The sequence below is a fragment of the Aethalodelphis obliquidens genome, unplaced genomic scaffold (genome assembly GCF_003676395.1).
Source record: "Aethalodelphis obliquidens isolate GAN/ISIS:26980383/991018 unplaced genomic scaffold, ASM367639v1 scaffold4, whole genome shotgun sequence".
NCBI lineage: Eukaryota > Metazoa > Chordata > Mammalia > Artiodactyla > Delphinidae > Aethalodelphis > Aethalodelphis obliquidens.
The window spans coordinates 61,685,146-61,712,851 of record NW_020837948.1 but is presented as its reverse complement, the minus strand read 5'-3'; the positions used below and the strand labels follow the sequence as shown (position 1 = coordinate 61,712,851).

Here is a 27,706-nt window from a genome sequence, read left to right as displayed (position 1 = left end):
CCCAGAGAATCAAACTTATTTTTTTTAATAAAAATTTAAACTAGTCTTTGGAATAGGCAATATATTCCTGTGGTTCAAACATCCAAAATTGTAAGAAGGTATAGAGTGAAGTATCCCTCCTGTCATGTCCCCATTTACTCTAACAAGTTACCAGTGTTATTTATTTCTTAGTCTTTCAGAGATTAAAAAAAAAAAAAAGACATTAAAGCTAATACAAATACATAAAGTTTATATATATCTTACTCTTTTTAAAACTCTAATGGTAGCATAGTATAATACCATTTTGTAATTTTTTTATATCGTCATATCTTTACTTAAAGACCTTTATTCTTTTTTAGTTGCATAGTGTTCTGTTGTATGGATGAATCACACTTTATATTATCGGTGCCCTGTTGATGGCTATATATGTTGTTTTTACAAACAATGCTTAGAAACTTATACCTCTATCTATCACCTTTGTGCCAGTCTATTTGTAGGGAAAGTTCCTAAAATGAAATTGCTAGCCCAAAGGACACATTTGTATGTGAGTGTGTGTACATTTATACATTTATGATTTTGATAGATACTTCCAAAATGCTCTCCATAGGAGTTACTCTAGTTTATATTCCCACTAACAATGTAAGAAATGGCTCCCTACCAACAGTGTTATCAAACTTGGATTTTTGCTAGTCTTGATAGATTATAAAATAAAATAATATCACAGTATAGTATATATACCCCAGTCCTCCTTTTCTGACAGGGGTAGATAATTCTATTTTTTTCCCCTTCAGTTGCTTACTTAAAAATTTTCTAACCTAAGGAAAAGTCAAAAGAACAATGAACATCTGTATATAATTCCCCTTAGATTCTCTGATTCTTAATATCTTTTCACATTTGTGCTTGCTCGCTCTACTTTTTTTTTTTCAATCTTTTTTTTCTTTTTTGGCTGTGCTGTGCGGCATGTGGGATCTTAGTTCCCTGACCAGGGATCGAACCTGCACCCCCTGCGTTGGAAACACAGTGTCTTAACCACTGGACTGCCAGGGAAGTCCAGCTCGCTCTACTTTTTTTTTTTTTTTTTTTTTTTTTTGCGGTATGCGGGCCTCTCACTGTCGTGGCCTCTCCCGTTGCGGAGCACAGGCTCTGGACGCGCAGGCTCAGAGGCCATGGCTCACGGGCCCAGCCGCTCCGCGGCATGTGGGATCTTCCCGGACCGGGGCACGAACCCATGTCCCCTGCATCGGCAGGCAGACTCTCAACCACTGCGCCACCAGGGAAGCCCACGCTCTACTTTTAATTTGTACATTTCTTATTGGGAGTGAAGCTGAGCATCTCTTCACATTTAAAACCTATTTTTTTTTTGTTTTTTTGTGAGTTCGTATCCTTTGTCCAGTTTTCTAATGAGTTACTGGTATTGTTCTGTAGGAGGTCTTTACATTTTAGAGAGGTTATTAGCCTTGTGATATGAGTTGTAAAACATGTTTTCTTGGTTTGTAGTTTGACTTATGACATATGTTTTGGCCATGTAAAAGTTTTTGATTTTTATGTTGTCAGATCTCTCTCCTTTTTTTTTTTCTTTTATGGCTCCTGATCTTTTAATCAAGTTTTAGAAAGGCTTACTCTACCTCAAAGTTACAAAAGAATTCATTCATGTTTTCTCTATGGTTTCACTTAAATCTTTGATTCATTTAGAATATATTGTGAGTACAGTGCAAGGAATGGAGCTAATTTTATTTTATTCCCCAGTATTACTAGTTTTCCCATCACCGTTAATTTAATTTAACATTTATTTTAAAAAATATATTATTTTTGTGGTCATCTTATTGTATTTTGAAATGACAACTTTATTGTATACTAAAATCATGTATTTTGGAGTCATCATCTCAGTTTTCTTTTGTGTTTCATTTATCTGTTATTCATGTGTTAGTACCACAATATTTTAATTATTGCTGCTAAGTAGTATATTTTTAACATCTGATAAATTAGTTACCCTTCATTGCTCTTCTTGTTCAGTCTTCTTTGCTACGTTTATTGTAAGTAAGCTTAAAGGAGTTCTTTTCTAGCTGTGAATGGATTTTTAAAGAATTTTCCAGAATTTCTTTTGAATATGCCTGCATGTTGGTACAATTTAAATAATGTTAATTTTCTAGGGAAACTGATCAAACAGAAAGTATTAAACCGAAGACAAGAGGACGACTCCAGAGACCTAAACCCAATTTATCAAGGGCAGTTGGGAAGAAATCAGTTCTTTCACAAGGGAAAACAGATGCAGAGAACAAGAGTTTACATACAGAAACTTCAGTTGAAAAGGTATGGAGTAAGAGACTTAATGGAGATTAAAATTATAAAGTATTTTTTCTAAATAGTTGGGAATAAAAATGTTTAACTTATAATTACAAAGTAATGTTACCAATAGTAAAGCCAAGATATGAGAACTTCAAACATTAATATTAAATTTGTCTTACTAGTCTCATGTTGTATACATTTTCTTTAGAATATAGGATATATCATTTCGAACATCCTTAGTAACAAATATGTCTTGTTTACTTATATAAAATATTTATTCAAAATATTTTATGTTAAATAAATAAAGCCTGTGCAATAATAAAATTATAACCACAACCCTCTTATCTATATACAGAATATTCCTTTGTTTGTCCTTCATAAACTTTATTTCTCTTTTTATGGAAGTAAACATTTTTGTAGTTTTTAGCCATATATAACATTTAAAACATTTTTCTCTGAAACTATCCATTTACCTTTCTTGGGGTTAATTGATCTTTTTAATGGCTGCATCAGGTTAACATTATTATTAATTTACCTAACCATTTCTCTAATGTTTAGGTTTTTTCCATTTTTTTTAACCCTTGTAAATAAAAGCAAACAATTTTGTAAATAGGCAAAGAATAAATTTCCAGAGGTGGTGGGATTAATGTGCCAAAATATTTTAAATATTTTTTGGCTCTTGTTAGGCATTGTCAAACTGTCAAAAAAAGGAATCTTGGGAATTCCCTGGAGGTCCAGTTGTTAGGACGCTTTTACTTCCTGGGCCCGGATTCGATCCCTGGTCGGGGAACTAAGATCCCACAAGCCCCGTAACCAAAAAAAAAACAAACCCAGAATCTGTTTACATTGCTTTAAGCATTAAATGAATGTTCCTGTTTCCTTATATCCTTGCCAGCATTATATTGTTAAAAATGTTTTATTTTTGCTAAAATAATTTTTTAAATTTTAGTCTTTTTTCCTCTTATGTGAAATCTTTTTAATCTTAATAATATAACTATATTATTATAATCTTATGAGATGTTTTTAAATTCTAGAAAATTGGGAAAATACAGATTCATGTAAAAGTTAAAACAAAAGTTAATTTTATTATCTATATGCAACCAACCTTTTAGACTATATCCTTCCAGCTTTTCTTTTACATTCTTGAGTAGTAGTATTAATTCACTTTTGTATCCTTCTCTGGTATTTTAACATTTCATAAATATATTTCCACATCATTAAATATCTTTTGAAAACATGGTTTTTAGTGACTTCATAATATTCTATCAGTGGGTATAACTGAATTTATTTAACCGTTTATTCATTATTGGATATTTTGTCAGTTTGCAGTGTTTGCTGTTTTGCATAATGTTCCAGGGAACAACCTTGTACTTAAATCTTTGTCTAGATATTTTTTTAGAATAGAGTCTTAGAAATGATATTACTGGGTCAAAGAATATGAACATTATTAAAGTTCTTGATTCATGTTGGCAAAAGGCTTTCCAGAAAGGATATACCAATTTGTGCTTCTATCAGTGACGTATGAGATTATGTGTTTAAAAGGTTCTCATCTGCCTTTATGATTTTAACAACTCTCTTTTAATAATTAGAAGTACAAAAAAGTGAAATTTTATTGTTTTAATTTCCATTTATTTATTTATTACAAAGTTTGAACTTTATGTTAAGTAGATTAAATATAAAAAATTAAATTCGTAGAATCATATGGAAAAGGATAAAATGAATACACTTGGTATTTCTGCAATGGAGAATAAAGAGAAAGAGAATCCAGAAGCTGGCACTGCATCTAAGTAAGTATTTAGGAAATAGAATAAAAATAGTAACTCTTTGGAATGATTGTAATGACTTATTTTCTACCTAATGTCTGCATTTTATTTTCAGCTAGTGTATTTAAGTCCATTTTTAACTATAGGGATTGTTGAAACATTTTAATAATGATCTTTATGCTTGGTATTGTAGAAATAAATTATAGTATGGATCCACTGGTGAGCAATTACATTTCTCCCTCAACTTACTAACAAGATTTTAACAAAGTCTTGTTAGATGAATTATTGGTTAAGATATATGTTTCTGGATAATTTTATTTATAGCAAGGGGTTTCCAAAGGGAATATTTAGGGGAATTCCCTAGTGGTCCAGTGGTTAGTGCTCCATGCTGCTACTGCTGGGGGCACAGGTTTGATCCCTGGTTGGGGAACTACGATCTCACATGCTGTGCAGTGTGACCAGGAAAAAAGGGCGGTGGGGAATCTTTAACTTGGAGTAGAGATCTAGAATAGGCCTGCTCCAATATAAATCTGAACCAGTGGATTCTGGACTGTATGTTTATTCCATAATCTGTGTCCAGTGCCCTGGAGGTGTATGTACACAATGGTGTCCTGAGTGGGGCATAGTATTCCATGCTTGTCAGGTATAGATTTTTCCCATTTTGTGGTGACAATTTGATTTTAAAATGCTTTTTTTATAGTCATGCTTTTAGGACTATGTCTGTTCTAGAGGGTTAAGGTATAGAGGTGTGTGTTTCTTTGAGGGTGTTCTTAAAGACACTTGTGAATTATTATTATTATTTTAAACATATTTATTGGAGCATAATTGCTTTACAATGGTGTGTTAGTTTCTGCTTTACAACAAAATGAATCAGTTATATATATACATATGTTCCCATATCTCTTCCCTCTTGCGTCTCCCTCCCTCCCACCCTCCCTATCCCACCCCTCTAGGTGGTCACAAAGCACCGAGCTGATCTCCCTGTGCTATGCGGCTGCTTCCCACTAGCTATCTACCTTACGTTTGGTAGTGTATATATGTCCATGCCTCTCTCTCGCTTTGTCACAGCTTACCCTTCCCCCTCCCCATATCCTCAAGTCCATTCTCTAGTAGGTCTGTGTCTTTATTCCTGTCTTACCCCTAGGTTCTTCATGACATTTTTTTTTCTTAAATTCCATATATATGTGTTAGCATATGGTATTTGCCTCTCTCTTTCTGACTTACTTCACTCTGTATGACAGACTCTAGGTCTATCCACCTCATTACAAATAGCTCAATTTCGTTTCTTTTTATGGCTAATATTCCATTGTATATATGTGCCACATCTTCTTTATCCATTCATCTGTTGATGGACACTTAGGTTGTTTCCATCTCCTGGCTATTGTAAATAGAGCTGCAATGAACATTTTGGTACATGACTCTTTTTGAATTATGGTTTTCTCAGGGTATATGCCCAGTAGTGGGATTGCTGGGTCATATGGTTGTTCTATTTGTAGTTTTTTAAGGAACCTCCATACTGTTCTCCATAGTGGCTGTACCAATTTACATTCCCACCAAGAGTGCAAGAGTGTTCCCTTTTCTCCACACCCTCTCCAGCATTTATTGTTTCTAGATTTTTTGATGATGGCCATTCTGACTGGTGTGAGATGATATCTCATTGTAGTTTTGATTTGCATTTCTCTAATGATTAGTGATGTTGAGCATCCTTTCATGTGTTTGTTGGCAGTCTGTATATCTTCTTTGGAGAAATGTCTATTTAGGTCTTCTGCCCATTTTTGGATTGGGTTGTTTGTTTTTTTGTTATTGAGCTGCATGAGCTGCTTATAAATTTTGGAGATTAATCCTTTTTCAGTTGCTTCATTTGCAAATATTTTCTCCCATTCTGAGGGTTGTCTTTTGGTCTTGTGAATTATTTTGTATTCCAAATGGTTTACTTATTTATACCTGGGAGAAGAGAATACTGAAGACAAGCATGTATGTGATATACAAGTAATCTGACTTCAGAATAACCATTGATTTTATTCCTTTGTAATTACTCTAGTTTGAGTGAAAAAATTTGTCTGCAGGAAGATGATCAACTAAAGGCTTTCAGACCTGCACGCCTAATGAGGGGCTTATTGCAAAGGCCAAAGCCAAATGTAGGTAAAGCTGCTGAAAGAAAAGAAACTGTTACATCACAGGAAAAAATTGGGGCCAGTGTAGAAAAGAATGAAAATGAGTCCTGTATCGATAGAGATGTAAGTACTCTGATGCCCTCCAGTTTTTTGTTAAACAAATACATAAGCCTCCTTTCATCCCCCGTTTTAAACAGCAATACTGTATACGATTATGTATATTGTTCTTTAAATTTAATGCCCAAATCTCATAGCCAGCAGCTTTGCTAATTGTGAAGGCACTTAGCTCTCTGCTCTGTGGATTTTAAGCATTTATATGATGAATCATCTGCTTTCACCTTACTCATGTTTGGACTTGCCTTCCCCCATCACTCAGCAGGTGTTTGAATTCTACTTCCTTTCTGAAAATATAGCTATGTATATGAATTTTAATACTGACTTAAACAAAATAAAATGTTAAAAGCTCCCTACTAAAGTATTCCAACAACAAAGATGATAAATTTTAGATTATTTACATAGTAACTGGTCTTTCTGATAAGAGTAAGAGTTGGCATGATTTGAGATTTGAATTTCTTCTATTATGATTCCCAGGGTCTATAATGTGATTGTAATAATCAAAAAGATTTAGAAAGTTAGACCCCAAGGGATAATTTTAACAGATCAGACTGAAGCAGTTACTTGCTTTCTGATTAGGAGGAAAAGAATGGGGGCTTTGAGATGAGGTAAAAGGTGTGGCTTGTGAAATTTCCTATATCTAAAGAACAAACATTAAAAAGTGCCCCTTAGGGAATTCCCTGGTGGTCCAGTGGTTAGGACTCCGTGCTTCCACTGCAGGGGGCCCGGGTAAGATTCCGCAGGCTGCACGTCGTGGCACCACCCCACACCCCTGTCAAAAAAAAGTGTCTCTTGAGTATCATTTTATAATTTTGAAATGTTTACCATTTTCCTTGTACTCAAGTCATACATAATTTTCAATGAAGTCTTTTATAAATGTGTGTTACATTGTGAGACCTAAAACTTTTTTTAAAATGTGTTTGTTATTAAGACTCCTGAACAAATAGAAGATCAGGCATTTAAAAATTTTGATTGTGGAGACATCACATCACAATCTGAAAAAAAAGATACTTCTTTTCAAAATGTGCAGTCAGATGAGCCCAAGGTGCTTAATGAATGTCTGAGGTAAGCATCATCTTATTAATGATATAATAGTTGAATTATGTGTAAAGTTTTAGAAATTCTTAATCATTTTTTAAAAATAGCAAATCAGACTGATTTTGTTATCTGTATATCAAGTTACATAATATTTACAAGTGTAAATTCACCTTTCAAGGCAGTTTATGTCATTGCCTTCGTGTTGATTTCTCACTTTTTGGTGTTTTGATGAATTGATTTACCCATCGCAAATTAGACCTTGAGTTAACATGGGTAGTATTATCACTTCACATGCATAGTAAATTACATGTTCATATCCAGATGTGAAAATGTTTGTTTAATATTTGTTTCTTTGGGATTAGATTGATTAGATTGTTTCTTTGGGATTAGATTGATCACATATTACCTTTATTTAAGGTTTATGTAAATTTTAAGTAAAACTCATACTTCCCATAGCCAAAGCTCTCTGAATTTGTTGTTTCCCCTCTGCAGGATATTAAACCAGATCAACGGAATTATTAGTGTGCTTTTAAAACTTTTTTCCTTTTGGGAATATTCAATGCACAAAAGTACTGAGAACAGAATAACAGACTCCCATGTACCTACTATCTAGTTTCAACAATTATTTATACTTTACCAATCTTTACATTTAATTTTCTTTTTTTTTTTTGTGGCATGTGGGCCTCTCACTGTTGTGGCCTCTCCCGTTGCGGAGCACAGGCTCCGGACGCGCAGGCTCAGCAGCCATGGCTCACGGGCCCAGCCGCTCCGCGGCATGTGGGATCTTCCCGGACCGGGGCACAAACCCGTGTCCCCTGCATCGGCAGGCGGACTCTCAACCAATCTTTACATTTAAAGTCTGGCCTATTGTATACTTTATTACAGCTGTATGAGCCTGTTTAAATACTACCCAACCTGAGAGTGAAAGCTAGGTTTCCTGAACTACTCAAAAGATCTTTATTAGAAGACAGAAGAATTCCTTTATTCCTCTCTTCTTTCTCTATTCCTTTGTACCCCCTCCCTACACCCCCAACCTATTTTACTTCTCTGCCACACAAACTCTGGGTAGAAGCCTGTACAACTGCATTACTGCATTGTTGCATATCTCTGATACAAATATTAATTACAGATACCTGACAATTTGGATATTTTGTTTGTATTTTTTTAGTTTAAACCAGACTCCATTTTCATGTGGCTTAGTAGAAAACCAAGTTTTCCCTGAGTGGCCTTTGGGTTTTAGAACCCTGCTGGATTGTTCATAACTAATATCCAGTCTGATATCAACAACTTTCCTCTCCAAAGGCAGTGACCTTTCTGGCCTTTGAATCTCCAGTATTCACAGAAACAATTCTAAGATTCTGTGTTTTATCAAATCATATTCCTGTTTATATCCAGTAGGCAGTTTCCCTCCTCCCCAGTCTCAAACACTTTGAACTGTTCAAGATGCTATGTAAGAAACTGAAAGAAGAGAAATATCTACACAAGAAAAGGGCCTCAGAGGTCAAAATCTTAACCAGTCACTAAGTGCTCTTTCATTCATTTGTATATTTTTATTGGTTGTACTTTCTATTATTATGATAAAGCACAAAGGAGAGCATGCTGCTGCTGTTTTGAAGAACAGGTGCTTATACTAGATAGTGATTGTTGTGTGCCCAGTAACATTCAACAGACTGCAAAATGTTGTTGTTTATTTACTCTTTTCTTTCATTCCCACAATGTATTATGAAATCACAAGCTTTTAGAGAAGTGACTGTACAGGAAATCTCATTTTTAATTGTTTTTAAAAAGTGAGGAGGGGCAGACCTAGTTTTTAGTCATAAGACTGTACCTTATTCAAATTATACCTCCACCCAGCTATTTGAGATCCTGGTTAGTTCTGGCCATATAAATGAGTTCTTTAACTCTTACAGCAAGACATATGTCTGGATAAAGGAGAGTAGGAGCAAAAAGGTAGGAATAGCAGCCACAGATTGGTCTAGCTCCGATGTAGAGGACTTGGAGAGTCTTTCTCAGCCAGTATTTGCCAAGGTTGATATGGATGACAATTAGAAAGAGACTATTTAGGCCTGATTAGCTGCTACTCTAACTGACCTTATTGATAGATTTCTCTGTATATATGTCTCTATGTAATAAATATACTTAATTTTTTAAAAAATTTACTGTAATTTCCAAGGATAGAATTTTTTCTCTACTTTAATTTTTAAATTTTGCCCAGAGGTTCCTGGTGCTTCATTAATTTTTTTTTTTTATTTGAGAATTCCTGGTTTTTCAGTAGTGACTTCTCAACCATATCTCTTCAGTTGGCAGTCTAGTTTACAATTTGATTGTGTGTCTTTTTTTTTTTTAAATAGTATTCAAGAGGATAATAAAGCAAATAAACAAGTTCAAATTCTGAAGACTCGATTTCAGAAACCAAAGCCAAATATAAGAAGAAGAACTGGAAGAAGAGAAATTTTCTCAAAGGAAGAAGAGGTACCAAAGGAGGTTCTTGCCTCTGAGGAGATGACAACAGCTTTGAGAGAAACTGCAAGATTGGAAACCTCACCAAGGGAAAAGGTACCTGTGGAGACTAATACTGCTAAGGAAATGGAGTCAGATTTAAAAGAAACTGAAAGGAAAGATATCTCTCCCAGGGAGAAAATACCAGAAATGATTGATGTCACTGTGGAAATGGAGACAGATTTGAGAGAGACTGGAAGAGAGATTTTCCCAAGGGAGAAGATAACAAAGGTGACTGATGCCACTGAGGAAAGAGAGACAGATTTGGAAGAGACTGAACGAAGAGAAATATCCCTACAGGAAAATGCCCCAGAGGAGGTCGATACTATTGGTGAAGTGAAGACAGGTTTGAAAGAAACTGGAAGAGAGATGTCCCCGAGGGAGAAGATACCGGAGATGATTGATGCCGCTGAAGAAGTAGAGACAGATTTAGAAGAAACTGAAAGAAGAGAAATACCTACACAAGAAAAGGCCTCAGAGCTCAAAACTATAGATGATGAAATGGAGACAGATTTGAACAAAATTGGAATAGAAATTTCCCCAAGGGAAAAGGTACTAGTGGGGATCAGTGCCACAGGGGAAAGGGAGATTGATTTGGAAGAAACTGGAAAAAGAGACATTTCCCTGATGGAAAAGGTATCAGGAAAGATGACTGCCATTGAGGAAACAGAGGCAGATTTGAAAGAAACTGGAAGAGAAATTTCCTTTAGGAAAAGCCGATCAGAAGAGATCAGTGCTTCTGAGGAAAAGGTGGCAGATTTGGAAAAAACTGGAAAAATAGACATTTCTCTAAGGGAAAATGAACCAGAGGAGACTGGGACCTCAAGACAAACTGAGACAGATTCATTGCAGAGGGGTAGTAGTGACTGCAGTGCTGTGCCTTCACTAAATATTAAAGTATGTATTTTTCTGTCCTTTAAAAATATTTTTTGAATACTTTTTCAGAGAGAAAAATATCAAAATAATTCCAGGATTATTGCCCTTAAGTCCAACAACATTTAAAGTCTCTAAAAGCATAATGTCTTTCCCAGCCCTAAATTCTGTGTTTCAGGACCTTAAAGAAATTATATATTCTTTTTTTTTTAATAATTGAAAACATTTTATAATTGTAGAAAAGTTACTGTTCTTAATGTCAGTTTAAAGTTACTCTTAGATAAAAGAAATACAAGAGATTGGACTGAATTTGTGCTAATTCTAGTATGAACATACCCTGGAATTATTTCTTTTGACCATATCTGTATCAGTTTTTCTCTTTATTTCCTGTTCCACCCCACTTCACTCCACTTTTAAAAGTTCATCTTATTAAAAGTTTCCAGTTAATTGAAGTTGAAGCAATTCTAACATTTTCCAGTTTTCTAACTTTTTTTTGGATAGGTAATGGCATTTGTAGTTTGGAAAAAACATATAATAATATGCAATATAGAAAGAAGAGTTTTCCAAATTCTGTGTTTTAGCATTTGTAAATTAAATTTTATTTTACTTAAAAATTAAAACCCCCCCAAACTTCTGGATTTTTAAAAACAGTGTGAAGAATATAGGCTTTTGTTTGAAATGTATGACATGCTTAAGGAATATTTTATATGTGCTGATTTATTTCCAGGACATTAGCAGTGAAGTACAATCCGTGGTGGATGTATCTGTAGAAGAAAAAAGAAATTCTGAAAAGGAAATATCAAGTCAGTTGAGTCATTTGAACATTTCTTCGCAGACTTCTGAACTTGATAAAATAGAAGACCAGAGGATGCGATCTCCAGATGTTCCAGAGCAGTTTTCAGATATTAATTTAAGGTACAAGTATATAGGTCTGTGTGCTTGTAAAGAGGAAGCATATAAAGTTATATTTGCAGATTATGTTAAACTAAATAAGGTTTTAAGACATATCATCTATAGCATAGTGTTGAAAATTTTAAGCTGGTTTGGGGAAGACTGGGAGAGATTTGAGGTCCTTCTGACAGTAGATTGTGAGAATTACTAACATACAAAATTGTGTACAACACATACTTTTAAGTCAGTACAGGTGTGACAAACCTGTATTTTCTTTGTGCGAAGATGATATAATTCCTAGGCTTATACCTGGATTGTACCACTCATGTTTTTCAGGATCTACCAAATAGTCTGATCTGTTTTCCTGTTAAGAATTAGAATTAAATATTTACTGCCAGTCTCTAAGGTTGTGCTAAGACTCCGCTCCCACTGCCCCTTCATTTCATCCTAAAGCTTGATAATCCTTGTTCCAAAAGCAAATCTCTTCCTCAAGAACAGAAGCCATTTGAAGTGAAACCAGCACCTTTTGTGAGAAGTAGATTCAAAAGACCAAAACCAAACTTAGCAAGAGCAGCTTCAAAAAGAGAGACTATAGAAGCAGAAAAACATGCACCTGGGAAGAAAGTGGAAGCTGATAAAAAAGGGACTGTTGTGATACAGCAGAATGGGGAACAAATGAGAACTCTCCCTTCTCAACGTGTGAGTGTTATTTAAGATGGAGGTTTTCTGTTTTAGTTATTATAATTACTAAGGTAAAACACTTGGAATTAAAAATTCATAAATATTTTCCTTATGTAACTTTTGCTGTGTGTGATATTGGCGCTGTACTTAATGTATCTCATTGTTCCATGTGGTTTGTGTAAGAATCTTGAATCTCTGATGGTGGGCAAATGTGTCATGGAAAGGATTTTAAGAGGCCCAGGCTCTAGTTCAAGTCCTGACCTTTATTCATCATGTGACCATAGCTAAATGATGCAACTAGTTTCTTCACAGGAAAAATGAGAATGAGAGTCTATCTTTATTTCACTCTGTTGTGAAGGTGAAATACAAAGTTAAAAGCTTTATATGAGTTAAAAGGAGATTATTTTATTTACTTGATTAACTTGGTCTATAAGAGATTAAGATGTGTGATACAGCATCAGAAACCTTGAAATGAAACGTTAACACTCATAAGTTGAGCGTTTAAACATACGAAGTACTTTTTGAATTAAAGTTCTTCTTTTACATCTTAGCTCAGTTCTTACTGTGCTTGAACATTTGTACTTTTTCCTCCTAATCTTATGTTTAAAAAGGATAAATCATGGGAATTCCCTGGTGGTCCAGTTGTTAGGACTCTGCACTTTCACTGCCGAGGGCCTGGGTTCAGTCCTTGGTTGGGGAACTAAAATCCCACAAGCTGCGAGGCATGGCCAAAAAAAACAAAAACAAAAAACCCACCACTTTCATTTATTTATTTAATTTAATTTAACTTAATTTAATTTAATTTAATTTATTTATTTTTTGGCCATTCCATGTGGCATGTGGGGTCTTAGTTCCCTGACCAGGGATTGAACCTGTGCCCCCTGTGGTGGAAGCACAGTCTTTTTTTTTTTTTTTTTTAAATTTATTTTTTTGGTTGCATTGGGTCTTCGTTGCTGCGTGTGGGCTTTCTCTAGTTGCGGTGAGCAGGGGCTACTCTTCGTTGTGGTGCGTGGGCTTCTCATTGCGGTGGCTTCTCTTGTTGCGGAGCACGGGCTCTAGGTGCACAGGCTTCAGTAGTTGTGGCACGCGGGCTCAGTAGTTGTGGCGCACGGGCTTAGTTGCTCTGTGGCATGTGGGATTTTCCTGGACCAGGGATTGAACCCGTGTCCCCTGCATTGGCAGGCGGATTCTTAACTACTGTGCCCACAGGGAAGGCCTAAGCGCAGAGTCTTAACCACTGGACTGCCAGGGAAGTACCCAAAATCACGTTTTATTGATTATTTTAAATGATTATAAAAATTGCAAATTGGGAAAAATATATCATCTAAAAAGTTAGAGTCCTTTATAATATTCCATCTTTCCCTCCCAAGTTAGTCCATCTCTCCCTCCCAAGTTAGCAATTTTAAATATGTCCACCTAAACTTTTCTGTATAGATACTTATTTATATAAATAATAAAATGTGTGGGTATTTATTTTCATTGTTTTACAAAAATGGCATCATATCCTGCCTTCTGATTTTTTTTTTACTAAACACAGTATTGTGAACATCTTTTTTTTTTTTTTAATAATTTATTTATGGCTGTGCTGGGTGTTCGTTGATGCACACGGGCTTTCTCTAGTTGTGGCGAGTGGGGGCTACTCTTCGTTGCGGTGCAGGGGCTTATTGCGGTTGCTTCTCTTGTTGCAGAGCATGGGCTCTAGGCGCATGGGCTTCAGTAGTTGTGGGCTCAGTAACTGTGGCACACGGGCTTAGTTGCTCCGCAGCATGTGGGATCTTCCCGGACTAGGGCTCGAACCCGTGTCCCCTGCATTGGCAGGCAGATTCTTAACCACTGCGCTACCAGGGAAGTCCATGAACATCTTTTTGGATCAGTATATAGAAATTAAACTTCTTTTAAATGACTCTGTACTGTTTCATTGTAAAGAAATTATAATTTATTCAGTTCCCTACTGATTTGTCTTGTTTCCAATTTTTTGTTTTTCCTTTTCTTTTTCTTTCCTTTTTTGGGGGGCTATTATATTGCTGTAATAAATATCCTTGTGTATAATTTTCTAGATAGTTATTTGAGTGTTTTTATAAGATATATTTCTAGAAGTAGAATTGCTGGAAATTAAAATTCTTGATAGATATTGCCCTGTTGTCTACAAAGACCATATCAGTTTATTTTTCTAACAGTTTATTAAAGTTTCTATTTCCCTATACTTTTACCAACCCTCGATGAAATTTTTTTTTTCTAATCTACCTTCTAGGATGTGGCTTCCCTAATGGCATCAACAGAAAAAGACAAATCAGATCACAGTCAAGAGGAGGCTGTGATATTACCATATGTACAGACTGAAAAGGACCTTTCCCCTTCGAGTTCTTGTGAACCTATAGAGGAGACTCAGTCTACACAAGCCCAGGAAAAGGAGTTAGTTGTCTCTATGGGGTAAACAGTGATAGTTTTATTAAAATCTAAAATAGAATTATTTCAAATAGTTCTTCATTTTTTTTTAAGAAATGTGTTAATGTATTTTGAAAGTGAGTATCAAGAATACTTGGTTTATTTTTATTCATATGGCCTAAAATACAAAATCAGGTTGAGTTCAACACCTTTTAACACTTGCCTGCTTATATTCACTGTTAGCTGCTTAAGATCTTATACAAAGCAATGCATTTAAAAATATATATATATAAGGTATGTATTCATTACCTTTTTAAAAATTGTAGTAAGATACATATAACATAAAATTTACTATTTTAACCATTTTTAAGTGTACAGTCCAATGGCATTAAGTACATTCACATCGTTGTACACCATTACTACCATTCATCTCCAGAACATTTTTCTTCCCAAACTGAAACTCTGTACCCATTAAACAATAACTTCCCATTCCCCCTACCTCCAGTCCCTGGCAGCCACCATTGTGCTTTCTATTACTATGAATTTGAATATTGTAGGTACCTCATATAAGTTCAGTACCTTTTGAGAACTGAAATAACTATTTTTTTATAAAATGAGGTATAATCAGAAAGTAATTTAATTTTCCTTTAATGTACAAAATATTTTTACAGAGTTTATTTGATTCAAATTTTATATTTTTATAGTAGTTTTCATCTTTTTACAATCAAGCTTTCTCTCTTTTCTCCTGTCCCCTTTTCTAGGACTTACCATACAAACACTTGCGAACAAGAAATGAAGGAAAGCGCTATCCAAACTGCTCCACCAGTAAGGGGCCGACTTCAGAGACCCAGTCCAAACTTAAGAAAGGTTGGACAGAGGCAAGTAATAGAAAAAAATGAAGCCAAAGAAACAATTAAGGAAGAAAGGACACTACAAAAAGATGAAACTAAAAAATTCCTGACTGTGGTGAGTTATTGCTATGTAATTAAATCAAGCCTTTTAATGCATATTAAAATATCAAATGGTAGCTCAGACTTGGCTTAGAATATAGGCATCTGATACTTACTCTACTTCATACATAACGTGGCTAGTTTTGTTTCAGATTTACCATTGTAGATTTTTTTAAATGAAAATAGATTTTTTTTTCCTAACTAATGAACCTATTCATTGTGAAAATGTTCAATCAATACAAAATAATATAATAATTACCCTTAGTCTCACCACTCTGAAGTAACCACTGAAAACCTTTTGACATATCTTACCGGATATATCTTCATGCATGCATGTGTGCATACTCATGTAAATTTAAATAATAAAATCATTGTAGTCATGTTATTTTGTGACTTACTGTTTTTCACTTATTATATTAAGTGGCTTTCCATGTCATGAAATATGGAGATACATCCTTTTTAACTGCTGTGTAACATACTGCTATTTGGAATGATGGTTTAATCTCTTATTGATGGATCTTTTGATATTAGAAACAAATCTAAGTAGTTTAATGCCCATTTCAACAGATCTTGTTTTTCTGTCCTTTTCTCTACCAAGGGAAAATCTACATTTAAAATAAAGTGATTGTAATCCTTATTTGAACCCCCCCCCCCCAAATTAAAAAAAACACATTGAACTTTTTGGGAGGGAGGTTCACAACAGATGGTTATTGTAGTTTTTAAAGCATTATGTGAACATATTACTGCAGTAATCTTTGAAACTTTCTCTGTGAATAGGAAATTTTGTTTTGGGCAGCAAAACATGAACATTGCATACTCAAGTTTGAGACTTCATTTTAAAAAACTAAATACCTTTCTTTTTTATTATAAATTAATTTATTTATCGCTGTGTTGGGTCTTCGTTGTTGCACGTGGACTTTCTTTAGTTGCAGCGAGCAGGGGCTACTCTTTGTTGTTGTGCACGGGTTTCTCATTGCGGTGGCTTCTCTTGTTGTGGAGCATGGGCTCTAGGCGCATGGGCTTCAGTAGTTGTGGCACACGGGCTCAGTAGTTGTGGCTCACAGGCTGTAGAGTGCAGGCTCAGTAGTTGTGGCACATGGGCTTAGTTGCTCCGCGGCATGTGGGATCTTCCTGGACCAGGGATTGAACCCGTGTCTCCTGCATTGGCAGGTGGATTCTTAACTACTGTGCCACCAGGGAAGTCCCTAAATACCTTTCTTAATGATTAAAATATTTTAGGAGGTATGTTCTGTTGTTAAAAAAAAAAAACTAATATAGTTTTGCATTTCAGCCAAATTCTCAAATTGCAATGGAAATTGAAGTTGTATCCTCCAAAGTTTCAGAAGGCAGAATGTATGAAAACCAGAGTCACGTTCTTTTAGAAAACCTTCATGTTAACAAAATAAATGTTTCAGATGAAAAGACGAGGTGAGTTTGCTTTTAATCAGAAAAGCATAAAACTTTTCAAAGATAAAGGTTGGATATTTGAATAATCGATTTTATGTAATTTCACATTTAGTAAGTTTTATGAAAGAAAAAAGTAATTATGAAACTAGAATAGTTTAAATCTGCTGAACAGCAAAGGGGGCCAGTGTGAAACAGGGGAAGAGAGGAAGAGTCGTAGATATATGACAGGTAAAGCCTGAGTGGGGGTAGCGCAGATTATGTAGGATCATTCTAAGGATTTTGAGTTTTACTCTCATTGAGCCTTTAAAGACCAGTGACCTTTGAGGTCAGCTTTTCCTAATGCCTTCATTTATAATTGACTTTATGAATCTGGAGGATTTAAATGGCTTGCTCAAAGTAACATTGGCAGTTTAGTTTTTAAACTTAAGTTTTCAGGATTTATGACTTTAAGACTAGCAAATTCCTATAGTTTATAGGCAGAGCTTCCTGAAAGAAACTTTACATGTTTCAAGAGATTTTATGCTCAGCCTTTGCATTTTTAATGAGCAAGATCTAACTTTCAAATTTCCTGTATAGAAACCCATTACTCACCCACCCCTCTTTTTAAAATCTTTTCTGTTTATGAAGTTTATTCAAGCTTTTAGCTTTATCATGACTGATACTTCCTTCAGAGTATATATTCTGCATACTTTTAAGTTAGCTTATTCTTATGTCCAGCAGTTTCTTACCCGCTTTTAACCCCGGTAGCACATTGAGCTTATATATATGTGTGTATATATATATATATATATAATATATATATAATATATATATATAATTATTCTTAAGTACCATTGTAGAATCACACTTGATTGTAAGTAGCTTATACTTAAGTTAAATATAACATGTTTTCCCAAATACATTAACCTACACTGGAATGTATTAACCAGCATCATTACTTTGTTAGAACTTCCTGTGAACTTCCTTGGTATTTCACTGCTGGAAGAACTTAGCAGGATTGGAACATTTGGAAATGTAACTAACTACTTTCTCTTGTAGGTAATTTATTACAAATATTACTTAAGATTAGTCTTTAATACAGATCTTTCAGAGAACTTATGATCGATACTTACCCAATTTTTCTTTATAAGTATCCAGATTTATATTAGTTTTAAACTTGCTAATTCAGATCCTTGCCAGTTATTAAATATTTTCCAGGAAACCTTAAGGCAGCTGTTTGTGTTGCCTTGGGAGCTATGGCTACTGTATTGAATGTTAAAACCTTGTCTTTCTCTGATTTGGCAGATACAAACCTTGTCTTTCTCTGATTTGGCAGATATATTGAGATCCTTATGACACTGTTGTCAATAAACACTTTTCTATGAAGTGACAGGCATGTGGTAGGAGAACAGACTCTAGCTTTCAAGCCTGCTCTTGAACAAGAAGGACCAGGGTTGTTGTGACCATTGTATATTTATTCATGCTTCAGAGCCCAGTTGAAGCATTTGTTTAAAGTGTCATTATGAAGTCCATCTTCAACTACTGACGTTTTTGTTTTGTATCTAGTTATTTCTCTGAAAATTACTTAAAGTAGCATACAACGACACACCAGAATCAATGAATGAAAGTAAAAAAAAGATTACATATTATTGTGAAAGTATTCCCCAGGCTATATAGAAAACGGAAGTTACAAAAGCTTCTGTGTTCTTTCTTTCATATCAGCATGTGTGGTTTCATTTTATATGTTTAGTTTTATAACCTATTTATATATAGTCCTTTGCACATAGAATTGGTTTGTGCCCAAAAATTGTTTAACAGCAGATACATCAACAGGAATTATGATTTTCATTCTTCAACATGATTTGTATTTCATTCTAGACATGAACATAAAACGTATGTTTCTAGTCCACCACAAATGATAAGAAGCCAATTCCAAAAGGCTAAGCCAAATTTGGGAAGAGCACAAGGTAAGAAAGAGGAATCAGGCATAGGAACAGACAGAGCAGATCAGAGTAAGGCAAGGAAGCCAGAAGATAATTTGCTGCAGCATGGAGATTCTGACACCCAGCTTCTTCCAAAAGTAAGTTTGAAAAAAATAATTTAGTAGTGGGCTCAATTTTATCAATATCATGAAGGAGAACATTAAAAAAATAGTTTTGCCTTTTGTACTGTAACTATTTTCATGAAAATTTATTGACTTTCCAATATTGTGAAAGTTTAGAAACCAGTCACTTGTGTATATGTGTGTAAGCTTAGCGTTTTAGGCCAAACTACCAAACCAAATTACCATACAGATTGTTTCCATGGTCATATTAATTGTTTCTTCTCAAATTTAAGGGAAAAGCTGAGTTTCTTACATCTCTGGAGATTTCAGCAAGAAAAGGTTCTGTAGGTTCCAAGGAGATTGGTTTGGCAAAAAAAGATGCTCAATCAGAAGTTGGACCATCAGGAAGTGTTGGAGAGAAAACTGTAGGCAATAATTCTGTGTGTTCAGTTGTCGAAGAGCAGTATGTTAGTAAACCAGCAAGGTAAAGTTTTATTTAACAAGTACTTTCAGAATAGTAAATACAAGTAACTTATTCTTAATGGATGTCCTACTCTAACTTATTGATAGAGTAAAAAGATGGTTTGTTAACGGAAGTATTGGTTGTTTTTTATTGGCAGGTCTGTTTCTTTCACACTTTTGATTTTTATTTACTAAAATTTCCTTTTTTTATGATCTTCTCAGAAAGATTTTTCTTTCCTACATTTAAAATTTCTGGGTGTTGAGTATATTAGACATGAGCAGAAGCCTGACGAAAGAGTAGTACATATTACCTAAATAACTAGGGTGCTGATTCAAATTGGAGTCACAAACACAAGTGAAGGGTACCTTTCTTCCACGGTTTTCAAGGAAAGTGGAAGGGACCCTAAGTTCTAAAAAATGTTGTTCTGTTGGATTTCCTCATTCTCCTTTTTTCTTTTGACCTAATCTGTTTACCCAATAGGATAAACCGTATCACTTTTTGGTCTCATATTCTGTATTTATTGGTCCAGTGTTCTTGATCCCATTTTCTTCTAACAATTTCCAGTGTTGTATTTCATCACCACTTAAATAGCAAGGGGGAAAAATGGCTCAGAATTTAAAACGTACTGTGAAAAATTTGTAGGTAGATAACTAATATTTAACTTTGAGTGAGAAACTAAATCCTAACAGTAAATTCCGTTCATTCTTGTCGTAGCATTAGTGTTTGATAGAATGGGTGGCAGGCATTTTATATTAATGGCTTGAATTGAGATTTCACTTTATAAGTTGGGTTTTCATTAAAATTATCCTTATGCATGTAATGACTATGTTGCTATTTTGATTAAACCTCCAGCTCTCCACAACTGCTAAAAGAATCAAATTATTCTAAAATTGCTGTGGATCGAAGAACAGCTCTCTCTTCTGCCTCTGAATGTAAGATAGATCGTAGTGAAAGGAGAATGCGTCGAAAGATTAAACCAAACGTCCCCAAAGGGCGTGGATCAAAACGAATTCGGAGTAAGACCTCTAAAAAGGAACCTAGAGCTTCTAAGCCTGTGCTGGTGACTCTTCGAGCTTCCCAGGAAGAAGACGAAGATGATGCGGAAGACTTTGAGTCTGACTATGAAGAAGAAAGCTATCATCTTGCTCCAGAAGAAGTAAACAAAGCTCCAGTGTTTGTACCTGTTGGTCTCAGATCTCCTGAACCGGTTTCTGCTCAGATTGAAGAAACCATGGAAGAGGTAGTTTGAATTTTGAATCCTTGGAACTTTATCTTACTTGTTTTTTGCTTTCAATGGATCATTATCTCTTCTCTTAGTGATTATTAGGATTTGAAGATTATTAGAGTAATTTGTTTGGGGCCTGCTGCATAGCCTAGGAAATCAGTAGAAATAGGCTTGTGTGATCTCCTGTGTTTACTCAGCCCCTGCAACCCAGGCCCAGCACAAGGTAATCAGTATAACAATACTGAGAGAAATCTAATTTCACTTGTATCTGGGGGCTACTTAATTTCCTTTCTGGTTAATTTTTTAAAAAAACAAAAAACTTGGCAGATGTTTTCTATTAACTCTTTGTGGTAAGCTCAAGTTAAGCTCTGGTTGGTAGAGAAGGTAGAAGGGACATATTTCTTTCTCTTTCTCTCTGTCTCTTTTTTTAAAATAAATTTATTTATTTTGTTTACTTTATTTTTGGCTGCGTTGGGTCTTCATTGCAGTGCATGAGCTTCTCATTGCGGTGGCTTCTCTTGTGGAGCACGGGCTCTAGGTGCGCGGGCTCTAGAGCGCAGGCTCAGTAGTTGTTGCGCACAGGCCCAGTTGCTCCTTGGCATGTGGGATCTTCCCGGATCAGGTCTTGAACCTGCGTCCCCTGCATTGGCAGGTGGATTCTTAACCACTGAGCCACCAGGGAAGCCCTCTCTCTTTTTTTTTTTTTTTTCCTCTCTCTTTTTTTAATTGTGGTAAATTACAGGTAACATAAAATTTACCGTCTTAGCCGTTTTAGAGCCTACAGTTCAGTGGCATTAAGTGCATCCATCCACAGAACTTTTTTTCATCTTGAAAAACTACAACTCTGTACCTATTAAACAATAATTCTGATTATTCCCTCCTCTCTAGCCTGTGGCAACCACTTACTCTAGGTCCCTCATGTAAGTGGAATCATACAGCGTTTGTCCTTTTTGTGACTGGCTTATTTCACTTAGCATAATGCTTTCAAGGTTCATCTACACTGTAGCATATGTCAGGATGTCTCTTTTTTTTTTTTTTCCTGGCTGCATTGGGTCTTCTTTTGGCTGCACACGGGCTTTCTCTAGTTGCGGTGAGCAGGGGCTACTCTTGTGGCAGTGTGCGGGCTTCTCATTGCGGTGGCTTCTCTTGTGGAGCACGGGCTCTAGGCACGCAGGCTTCAATAGTTGCAGCACGTGTGCTCAGTTGTGGTGCGTGGGCTCTAGGGTGCGTGGGCTTCAGTAGTTGTAGTGCACGGGCTCAGTAGTTGTGGCTCGTGGGCTGTAGAGCGCAGGCTCAGTAATTGTGGTGCACAGGCTTAGTTGCTCTGAGGCATGTGGAATCTTCCCAGACCAGGGATTGAACCTGTGTCCCCTGCATTGGCAGGCAGATTCTTAACCACTGTGCCACCAGGGAAGTCCAGGATGTCCTTTTTAAGGGCTAAATAATATTCCATTCAGTATATACAGTACCACATTTTGTTTATTCTTCTGTCAGTGGACAGTTGGGTTGCTTCCAACTTTTGGCTATTATGAAGAACACTGCTATGTACATGGGTATACAAATATCTCTTCTAATCCCTGCTGTCAATTCTGCAAGTGGAAATGCTGGATAATACAGTAAATTGTAAATCAATGTTTAATTTTTTGAGCAACCCCCATACTGTTTTCCATAGCAGCTGCCTTATTCTACCATCTTATCAATAGTGTACGAGGGTTCTAATGTCTCCACATCCTTACCAACACTTGTTTTTTCTGGTTTTTTTTTTTTTTTTTTGATAGTAGTCATCCTAATGGGTTTGAGGTAGAGGAACATATTACTTCAACTTACTTTTTTTTTGCGGTACGTGGGCCTCTCACTGTTGTGGCCTCTCCCGTTGCGGAGCACAGGCTCCGGACGGACAGGCTCAGCGGCCATGGCTCACGGGCCCAGCCTCTCTGCGGCATGTGGGATCTTCCCGGACCGGGGCACGAACCCGTGTCCCCTGCATCGGCAGGCGGACTCTCAACCACTGCGCCACCAGGGAAGCCTGTCAACTTACTTTATTATGAAAGCTCCTTACTCTTTTGCCTCTTGGTCTAACTTTGTAACTTCAAAGTTTTTTGTTCTGCCTCAATTTTCAGTAACTTATTTTGGTTATAGAGCATCATATCTGAATCAGTTTTGTATTCATGGTAGATTCAAAAGCCATTTGAATTACAAATAGAATTCCAAACTCACCTTTTTTTATTCATTGTTAATAATACCATACTAAATGTTATAAAGTTAGTTGGAATGGTTGAAGCTAAATAAAAATGATGTGAAGTGGTTTCTTGTAATTAAAGTTCAAAGTAAAGATAATGAATTTAAATTTTGGTTGAAACCAAGAAAAGGTAAAAGGAAAGTTAATTTTGTGCAAGCACGGCTGGTTACCACTGCATGAAAATTCATTTAGCTATATGTTTTGTATTTTACAATTTCTTTGGGTGAAAGGCAAATTCCTCGTGAAAACTAATACTAGAAATTAACTTCTGAAAATCAGGTTCTAGGATATATCCCTGAATTAATACAGAATGCCTTCCTTTTTTTAAAAATTTATTTTATTTATTTAGGCTGTGTTGGGTCTTCGTTGCTGTGCGCAGGATTTCTCTAGTTGCGGAGAGCGGGAGCTACTCTTTGTTGCGGTGTGCGGGCTTCTCATTGCAGTGGCTTCTCTTGCTGTGGAGCACGGGCTCTAGGCACACGGGCTTCAGTAGCTGTGGCACGTGGCCTCAGTAGTTGTGGCACATGGACCCTAGAGCACAGGCTCAGTAGTTGTGGCACATGGGCTTAGTGGCTCTGCGGCATATGGGATCTTCCCGGACCAGGGCTTGAACCCGTGTCCCCTGCATTGGCAAGCGGATTCTTAGCCACTACGCCACCAGGGAAGCCCCACAGAATGCCTTCTTAAATAGCATTGATTATAATAATTGAGCAAGGAAAGCTTAAATTGTATTCTTAATGGCCAGTTTACTAAGGCAGGGAAATTTGTTTATATGTTAGAATATGTCCCCTTTAAAAAGCGTTGAAATGCAATGGCATATTATTAAATCATAAAGGGATCTAAAATATTGATATATACTTCAACATGAACCTTGAAAACATTATGCTAAGTGAAAGAAACCAGTTAACAAAAAAATCGCATATTATATGATTCCATTAATATGAAATGTCCAAAATAGGAAAATCTGTAGAGACAGAAAGTAGATCAATGGTTGCTTAGGGATTTGGAGATGAGGAGTTAAAGGAGTAGGTATAGGGTTTCTTTTTTGAAGTGATGAAAATGTTCTAAAAGTAACTATGTTGATGGTTGCACGTATCTGTGCTTCCATCACCAAAAAACATTGAATTATACAATTTAAATGGGTGAATTGTATGGAATGTAAATTATATCTAGATAAAGCTGTTAAAAACATAAAGCTTTGAAACTGTGTAGTGCTTACAGAACCAACTTTCAGTTACCTAGAATATTCCCATTATCCCCCCAATCCCAGCTTTTCAGAAAATATTTTGTCTTTTCAAATCACTCGAACTTTTAAAATTCATCCCAGGCCTATAGGATATTAGCAAAGATTTTTCTCTGATTGCATCTGAGCAGACAGACACAGAACACATAGGTGTTACTATAATAAACGTCTCAAAGGAAGATTTTCAAACTTGACTGCTCAGTTCCTACTGAATCACAGTCTTTTATACTCATCTCTCTGTTAATAAGGGAATAGAAGCCAGACTCCCTTGTTTATAGTCTAGGAGATAAATGTTAGTGTTTTTAACCCCCAGACTGTAGGGATCTTTGAAATAAGCCTGCTAAATGAAGAGTAAATGTGAGTGGACTCGTTATTTTACATGGCCATTCATCGCTATGAAGAATCATACAGGTTTTGGGGTTGTGGGAGAGAGTAATTGCCTTGGTGGGTCATGTGTACGATAAATCTTTTTAAGTGCTTTCAACTCATCTCTATGATAGCACTTGGAGCAGTGTATGGTTGGTTACATGTCTGTGTTTCTTAGATCGTGAGTTCCTTGCAGGCAGGGACTGACTTGTCTTATTGAGCTTTGTATTCTTGTACCTGTAGCCCTCTAGTTTTTAGGAAGCGTTTCATAAATGTTGACAGACTGATGAGAGAAACTGTGGGAAATTTGGGACAAACTGGGGATAATGGAAAATGCAATGCTAGGTACTAAGTAGATTAGCTCTGGAAGTTTTGCTTATTGTTTGTAAGAATCACAGACGCCTCAAAAACATTAAATGTTTCACTTTTGCCAAGTTGATGTCAATCAGTTTAAGAATTACTATATTTCGGTTTTTTAAATCATGTATAAATGTGAATTCTTTCTTCAGTTTAATATTTTATTTTATGATTCATTTTGTTTTTCTGTGATGGTATGCCAAAATGAAATAATGAAACTTTTCATTTTGACAGCTTGAAATACCCATGAATATCCCAGATGTAGGATGCATAGCTGTTGTTGAACATCAGCTCTCATCAAACATAGATTTGACTACTGAGGAAATGAAACAAGAAGAAAATCTGAATGCATTATCAGTTGTAAGCATCCATTTTAATATGTTTTGTCTTTAATTCTTTGTTTACTTTTAAAAGACTAAGTTTATTTTGAAAGCTTTAGGTTTACAGATGGTTCTTAACTAGTATGATAGAAATTATTCTATTATTTCTAGGAGCTGTAAGTATGAATGGTAGAAACTAGTGAATAATTCATAGATTTTTATATTTGACTTGAAAAGCATAGATTCCTGTGTGTGGGCGTAGCTCAATATCTTCATAGACTTACGTTAAAATTCTGATGCATTAAATATATACTAAATGTAAATTATTTAAAACATATTTAGTTGCCTTTTGCTTGGCACTCTTCCTTATTTAGTTGGTATTTATCTTGTTTTTGTAAATGAAGAGTTACAACTTTTTCAAAAACAGTTTTATTAAGATACAGTTCATACACTATACAGTTAATTCATTTAAAGTATATGATTCAATGGCTTTTAGTGTATTTACAGCTATATGCACAATTTTGGAACATTTCCATCACCTCAGAAAGAAGTCTTATGCCCAGTGGCAGTTGTTCCCCTTTTTGCTTCCAGCCTTCCCCAGGCCTAGGCAACCAATGATCTACTTTTTGTCTCTATAGATTTCTCTATTCTGGAGATATACACACAGTATGGTCCTTTGTGCCTGGTTTCTTTCACTTAGTCTAGTGTTTTCAAGGTTCATTCATGTTGTAGCATGTATCAGTACTTCATTCCTCTTTGTGGTCAAATCATATTCCATATGAATATACTACATTTCCTTTATTCATTCATCTGTTCATGGACATATAGGTTGTTTCCATCTTTTGGCCATTATAAGTAATGCTGCTATAAACATTTGTGTACAAGTTTCTGTATGGACATGTGTTTTCATTTCTCTTGGGTACATTTCTAGGAGTGTAATTGCTGTGTCATATGGTAACTTTGTTTAATCCTTTGAGGAACTAGCAAACTGCTTTCCAAAGCTGCTGCACCGTTTTATATTTCCACCAGCAGCGTATGAGGGTTCCAATTTCTTCACATCCTGACAATATTTATTTGATTTTTTGGATCTAACCATCCTAGTAGGTGTGAAATGGTACCTCATTATGGTTTTGATTTGCATTCCCTATTGATTAATGATGTTGAGCATCTTTTCACGTGCTTTTATTGGCCATTTTTATGTCTTCTTTGGAGAAACGTCTATTTTGAGTCTTTGCCCATTTAAAAATTTTTTTGGTCTATTTGTCTTTTTTTTATTGAGTTGTAAGAATTTTTTTATATTCTGGATACAAGCTCCTAATCGTATGTGTGATTTTCAGATATTTTCTCACATTCTGTGGGTTGTCTTTTCATTTTCTTGATGGTTTCCTTTAGAGCAGGGGTCCCCAACCCCTGGGCCGTGGACTGGTACAGGTCCGCGGACTGGTACAGGTCCGCGGCCTGTTAGGAACCGGGCCGCACAGCAGGAGGTGAGCGAGTGAAGCTTCACCTGCCGCTCCCCATCGCTCCCCATCACTTTCATTACCACCTGAACCATCCGCCCTCCTCCCCCATCCATGGAAAAATTGTCTTCCACGAAACCGGTCCCTGATGCCATGAAGGTTGCGGACCACTGCTTTAGAGTACTTGGACTTCATTTATCTATTTTTTTCTTTTGTTGCTCATGCTTTTGTTGTCATATCTAAGAATCCTTTCCCAAAGCCAAGGTCCTGAAGATTTACTCCTGTTTTACATTTAAGTCTTTAATGCATTTTGAGTTAATTTTTTTTTTTTTTGGCCACGCCACACAGCTTGCGGGATCTTAGTTCTCCGACCAGGGACTGAACCTGGGCCCCCAGCAGTGGAAGCACCAAGCGCCAACTGTTGGACTGCCAGGGAATTCTCCCCATTTTGAGTTAATTATTTATATGGTGTGAGATTAGAGTCCCACTTCATTCTTTTGCATATGACTATCTAGTTGTTGCACCATTTCTTTGAAAAAACTGTTCTTTCCCTATTGAATTGTCTTTTATTTTTGTCAAAACTTCGTTGGCTGCAGATATGTGGACTCTCAATTCTATTCCATTGATTTATTTGTCTGTCTTTATGCTGGTGAGGCTCTATTGATTTGTTGCTTTGTAATAAGTTTTGGAATTAATAAGTGTAAGTCATCCTATTTCATTCTGTTTTTAGGATTGTTTTGGCTATCATAGGTCCCTTGCAATTCCATATGAATTTTGAAATCAACTTGTCAGTTTCTACAAAGACATCAGCTGAGATTCTGGTTGGGATTGCATTGAATCTGTAGATCAGTTGGGGGAGCAGGTGTTGCCCTCTTACCAATGTTTGAGTCTTTCAGTCAATGAACATGGGATATTTTCCCATTTACTTAGCTTTTCTTTGATTTCTTTCAACAGTGTTTTGTAGTTTTCAGAGTATGAGCTTTGCATTTCCTTAACTTCATTTTCAAGTATATTGTTGTTTTTGATGCTA

General features: G+C 35.8%; 1 protein-coding gene across 6 annotated transcripts in view; it reads left to right on the top strand.

The window, feature by feature from the left end:
* The window catches only part of BDP1 (BDP1 general transcription factor IIIB subunit), an 87,548-nt gene that overhangs the window by 30,488 nt on the left and 29,354 nt on the right, over nucleotides 1–27,706 (top strand). For 5 of the 6 annotated variants that reach the window (XM_027100892.1, XM_027100890.1, XM_027100888.1 and 2 more), the window contains 14 exons: nucleotides 2,130–2,289; nucleotides 3,961–4,052; nucleotides 6,070–6,265; nucleotides 7,188–7,321; nucleotides 9,646–10,690; nucleotides 11,394–11,581; nucleotides 12,034–12,256; nucleotides 14,490–14,668; nucleotides 15,385–15,589; nucleotides 16,865–17,001; nucleotides 18,838–19,039; nucleotides 19,297–19,487; nucleotides 20,319–20,706; nucleotides 25,131–25,256. In XM_027100892.1, the coding sequence (XP_026956693.1) occupies nucleotides 2,130–2,289; nucleotides 3,961–4,052; nucleotides 6,070–6,265; nucleotides 7,188–7,321; nucleotides 9,646–10,690; nucleotides 11,394–11,581; nucleotides 12,034–12,256; nucleotides 14,490–14,668; nucleotides 15,385–15,589; nucleotides 16,865–17,001; nucleotides 18,838–19,039; nucleotides 19,297–19,487; nucleotides 20,319–20,706; nucleotides 25,131–25,256 (3,466 nt within the window). The remainder of the gene's footprint in view (nucleotides 1–2,129; nucleotides 2,290–3,960; nucleotides 4,053–6,069; nucleotides 6,266–7,187; nucleotides 7,322–9,645; nucleotides 10,691–11,393; nucleotides 11,582–12,033; nucleotides 12,257–14,489; nucleotides 14,669–15,384; nucleotides 15,590–16,864; nucleotides 17,002–18,837; nucleotides 19,040–19,296; nucleotides 19,488–20,318; nucleotides 20,707–25,130; nucleotides 25,257–27,706) is intronic. The other variant, XM_027100889.1, reaches the window with a different exon arrangement.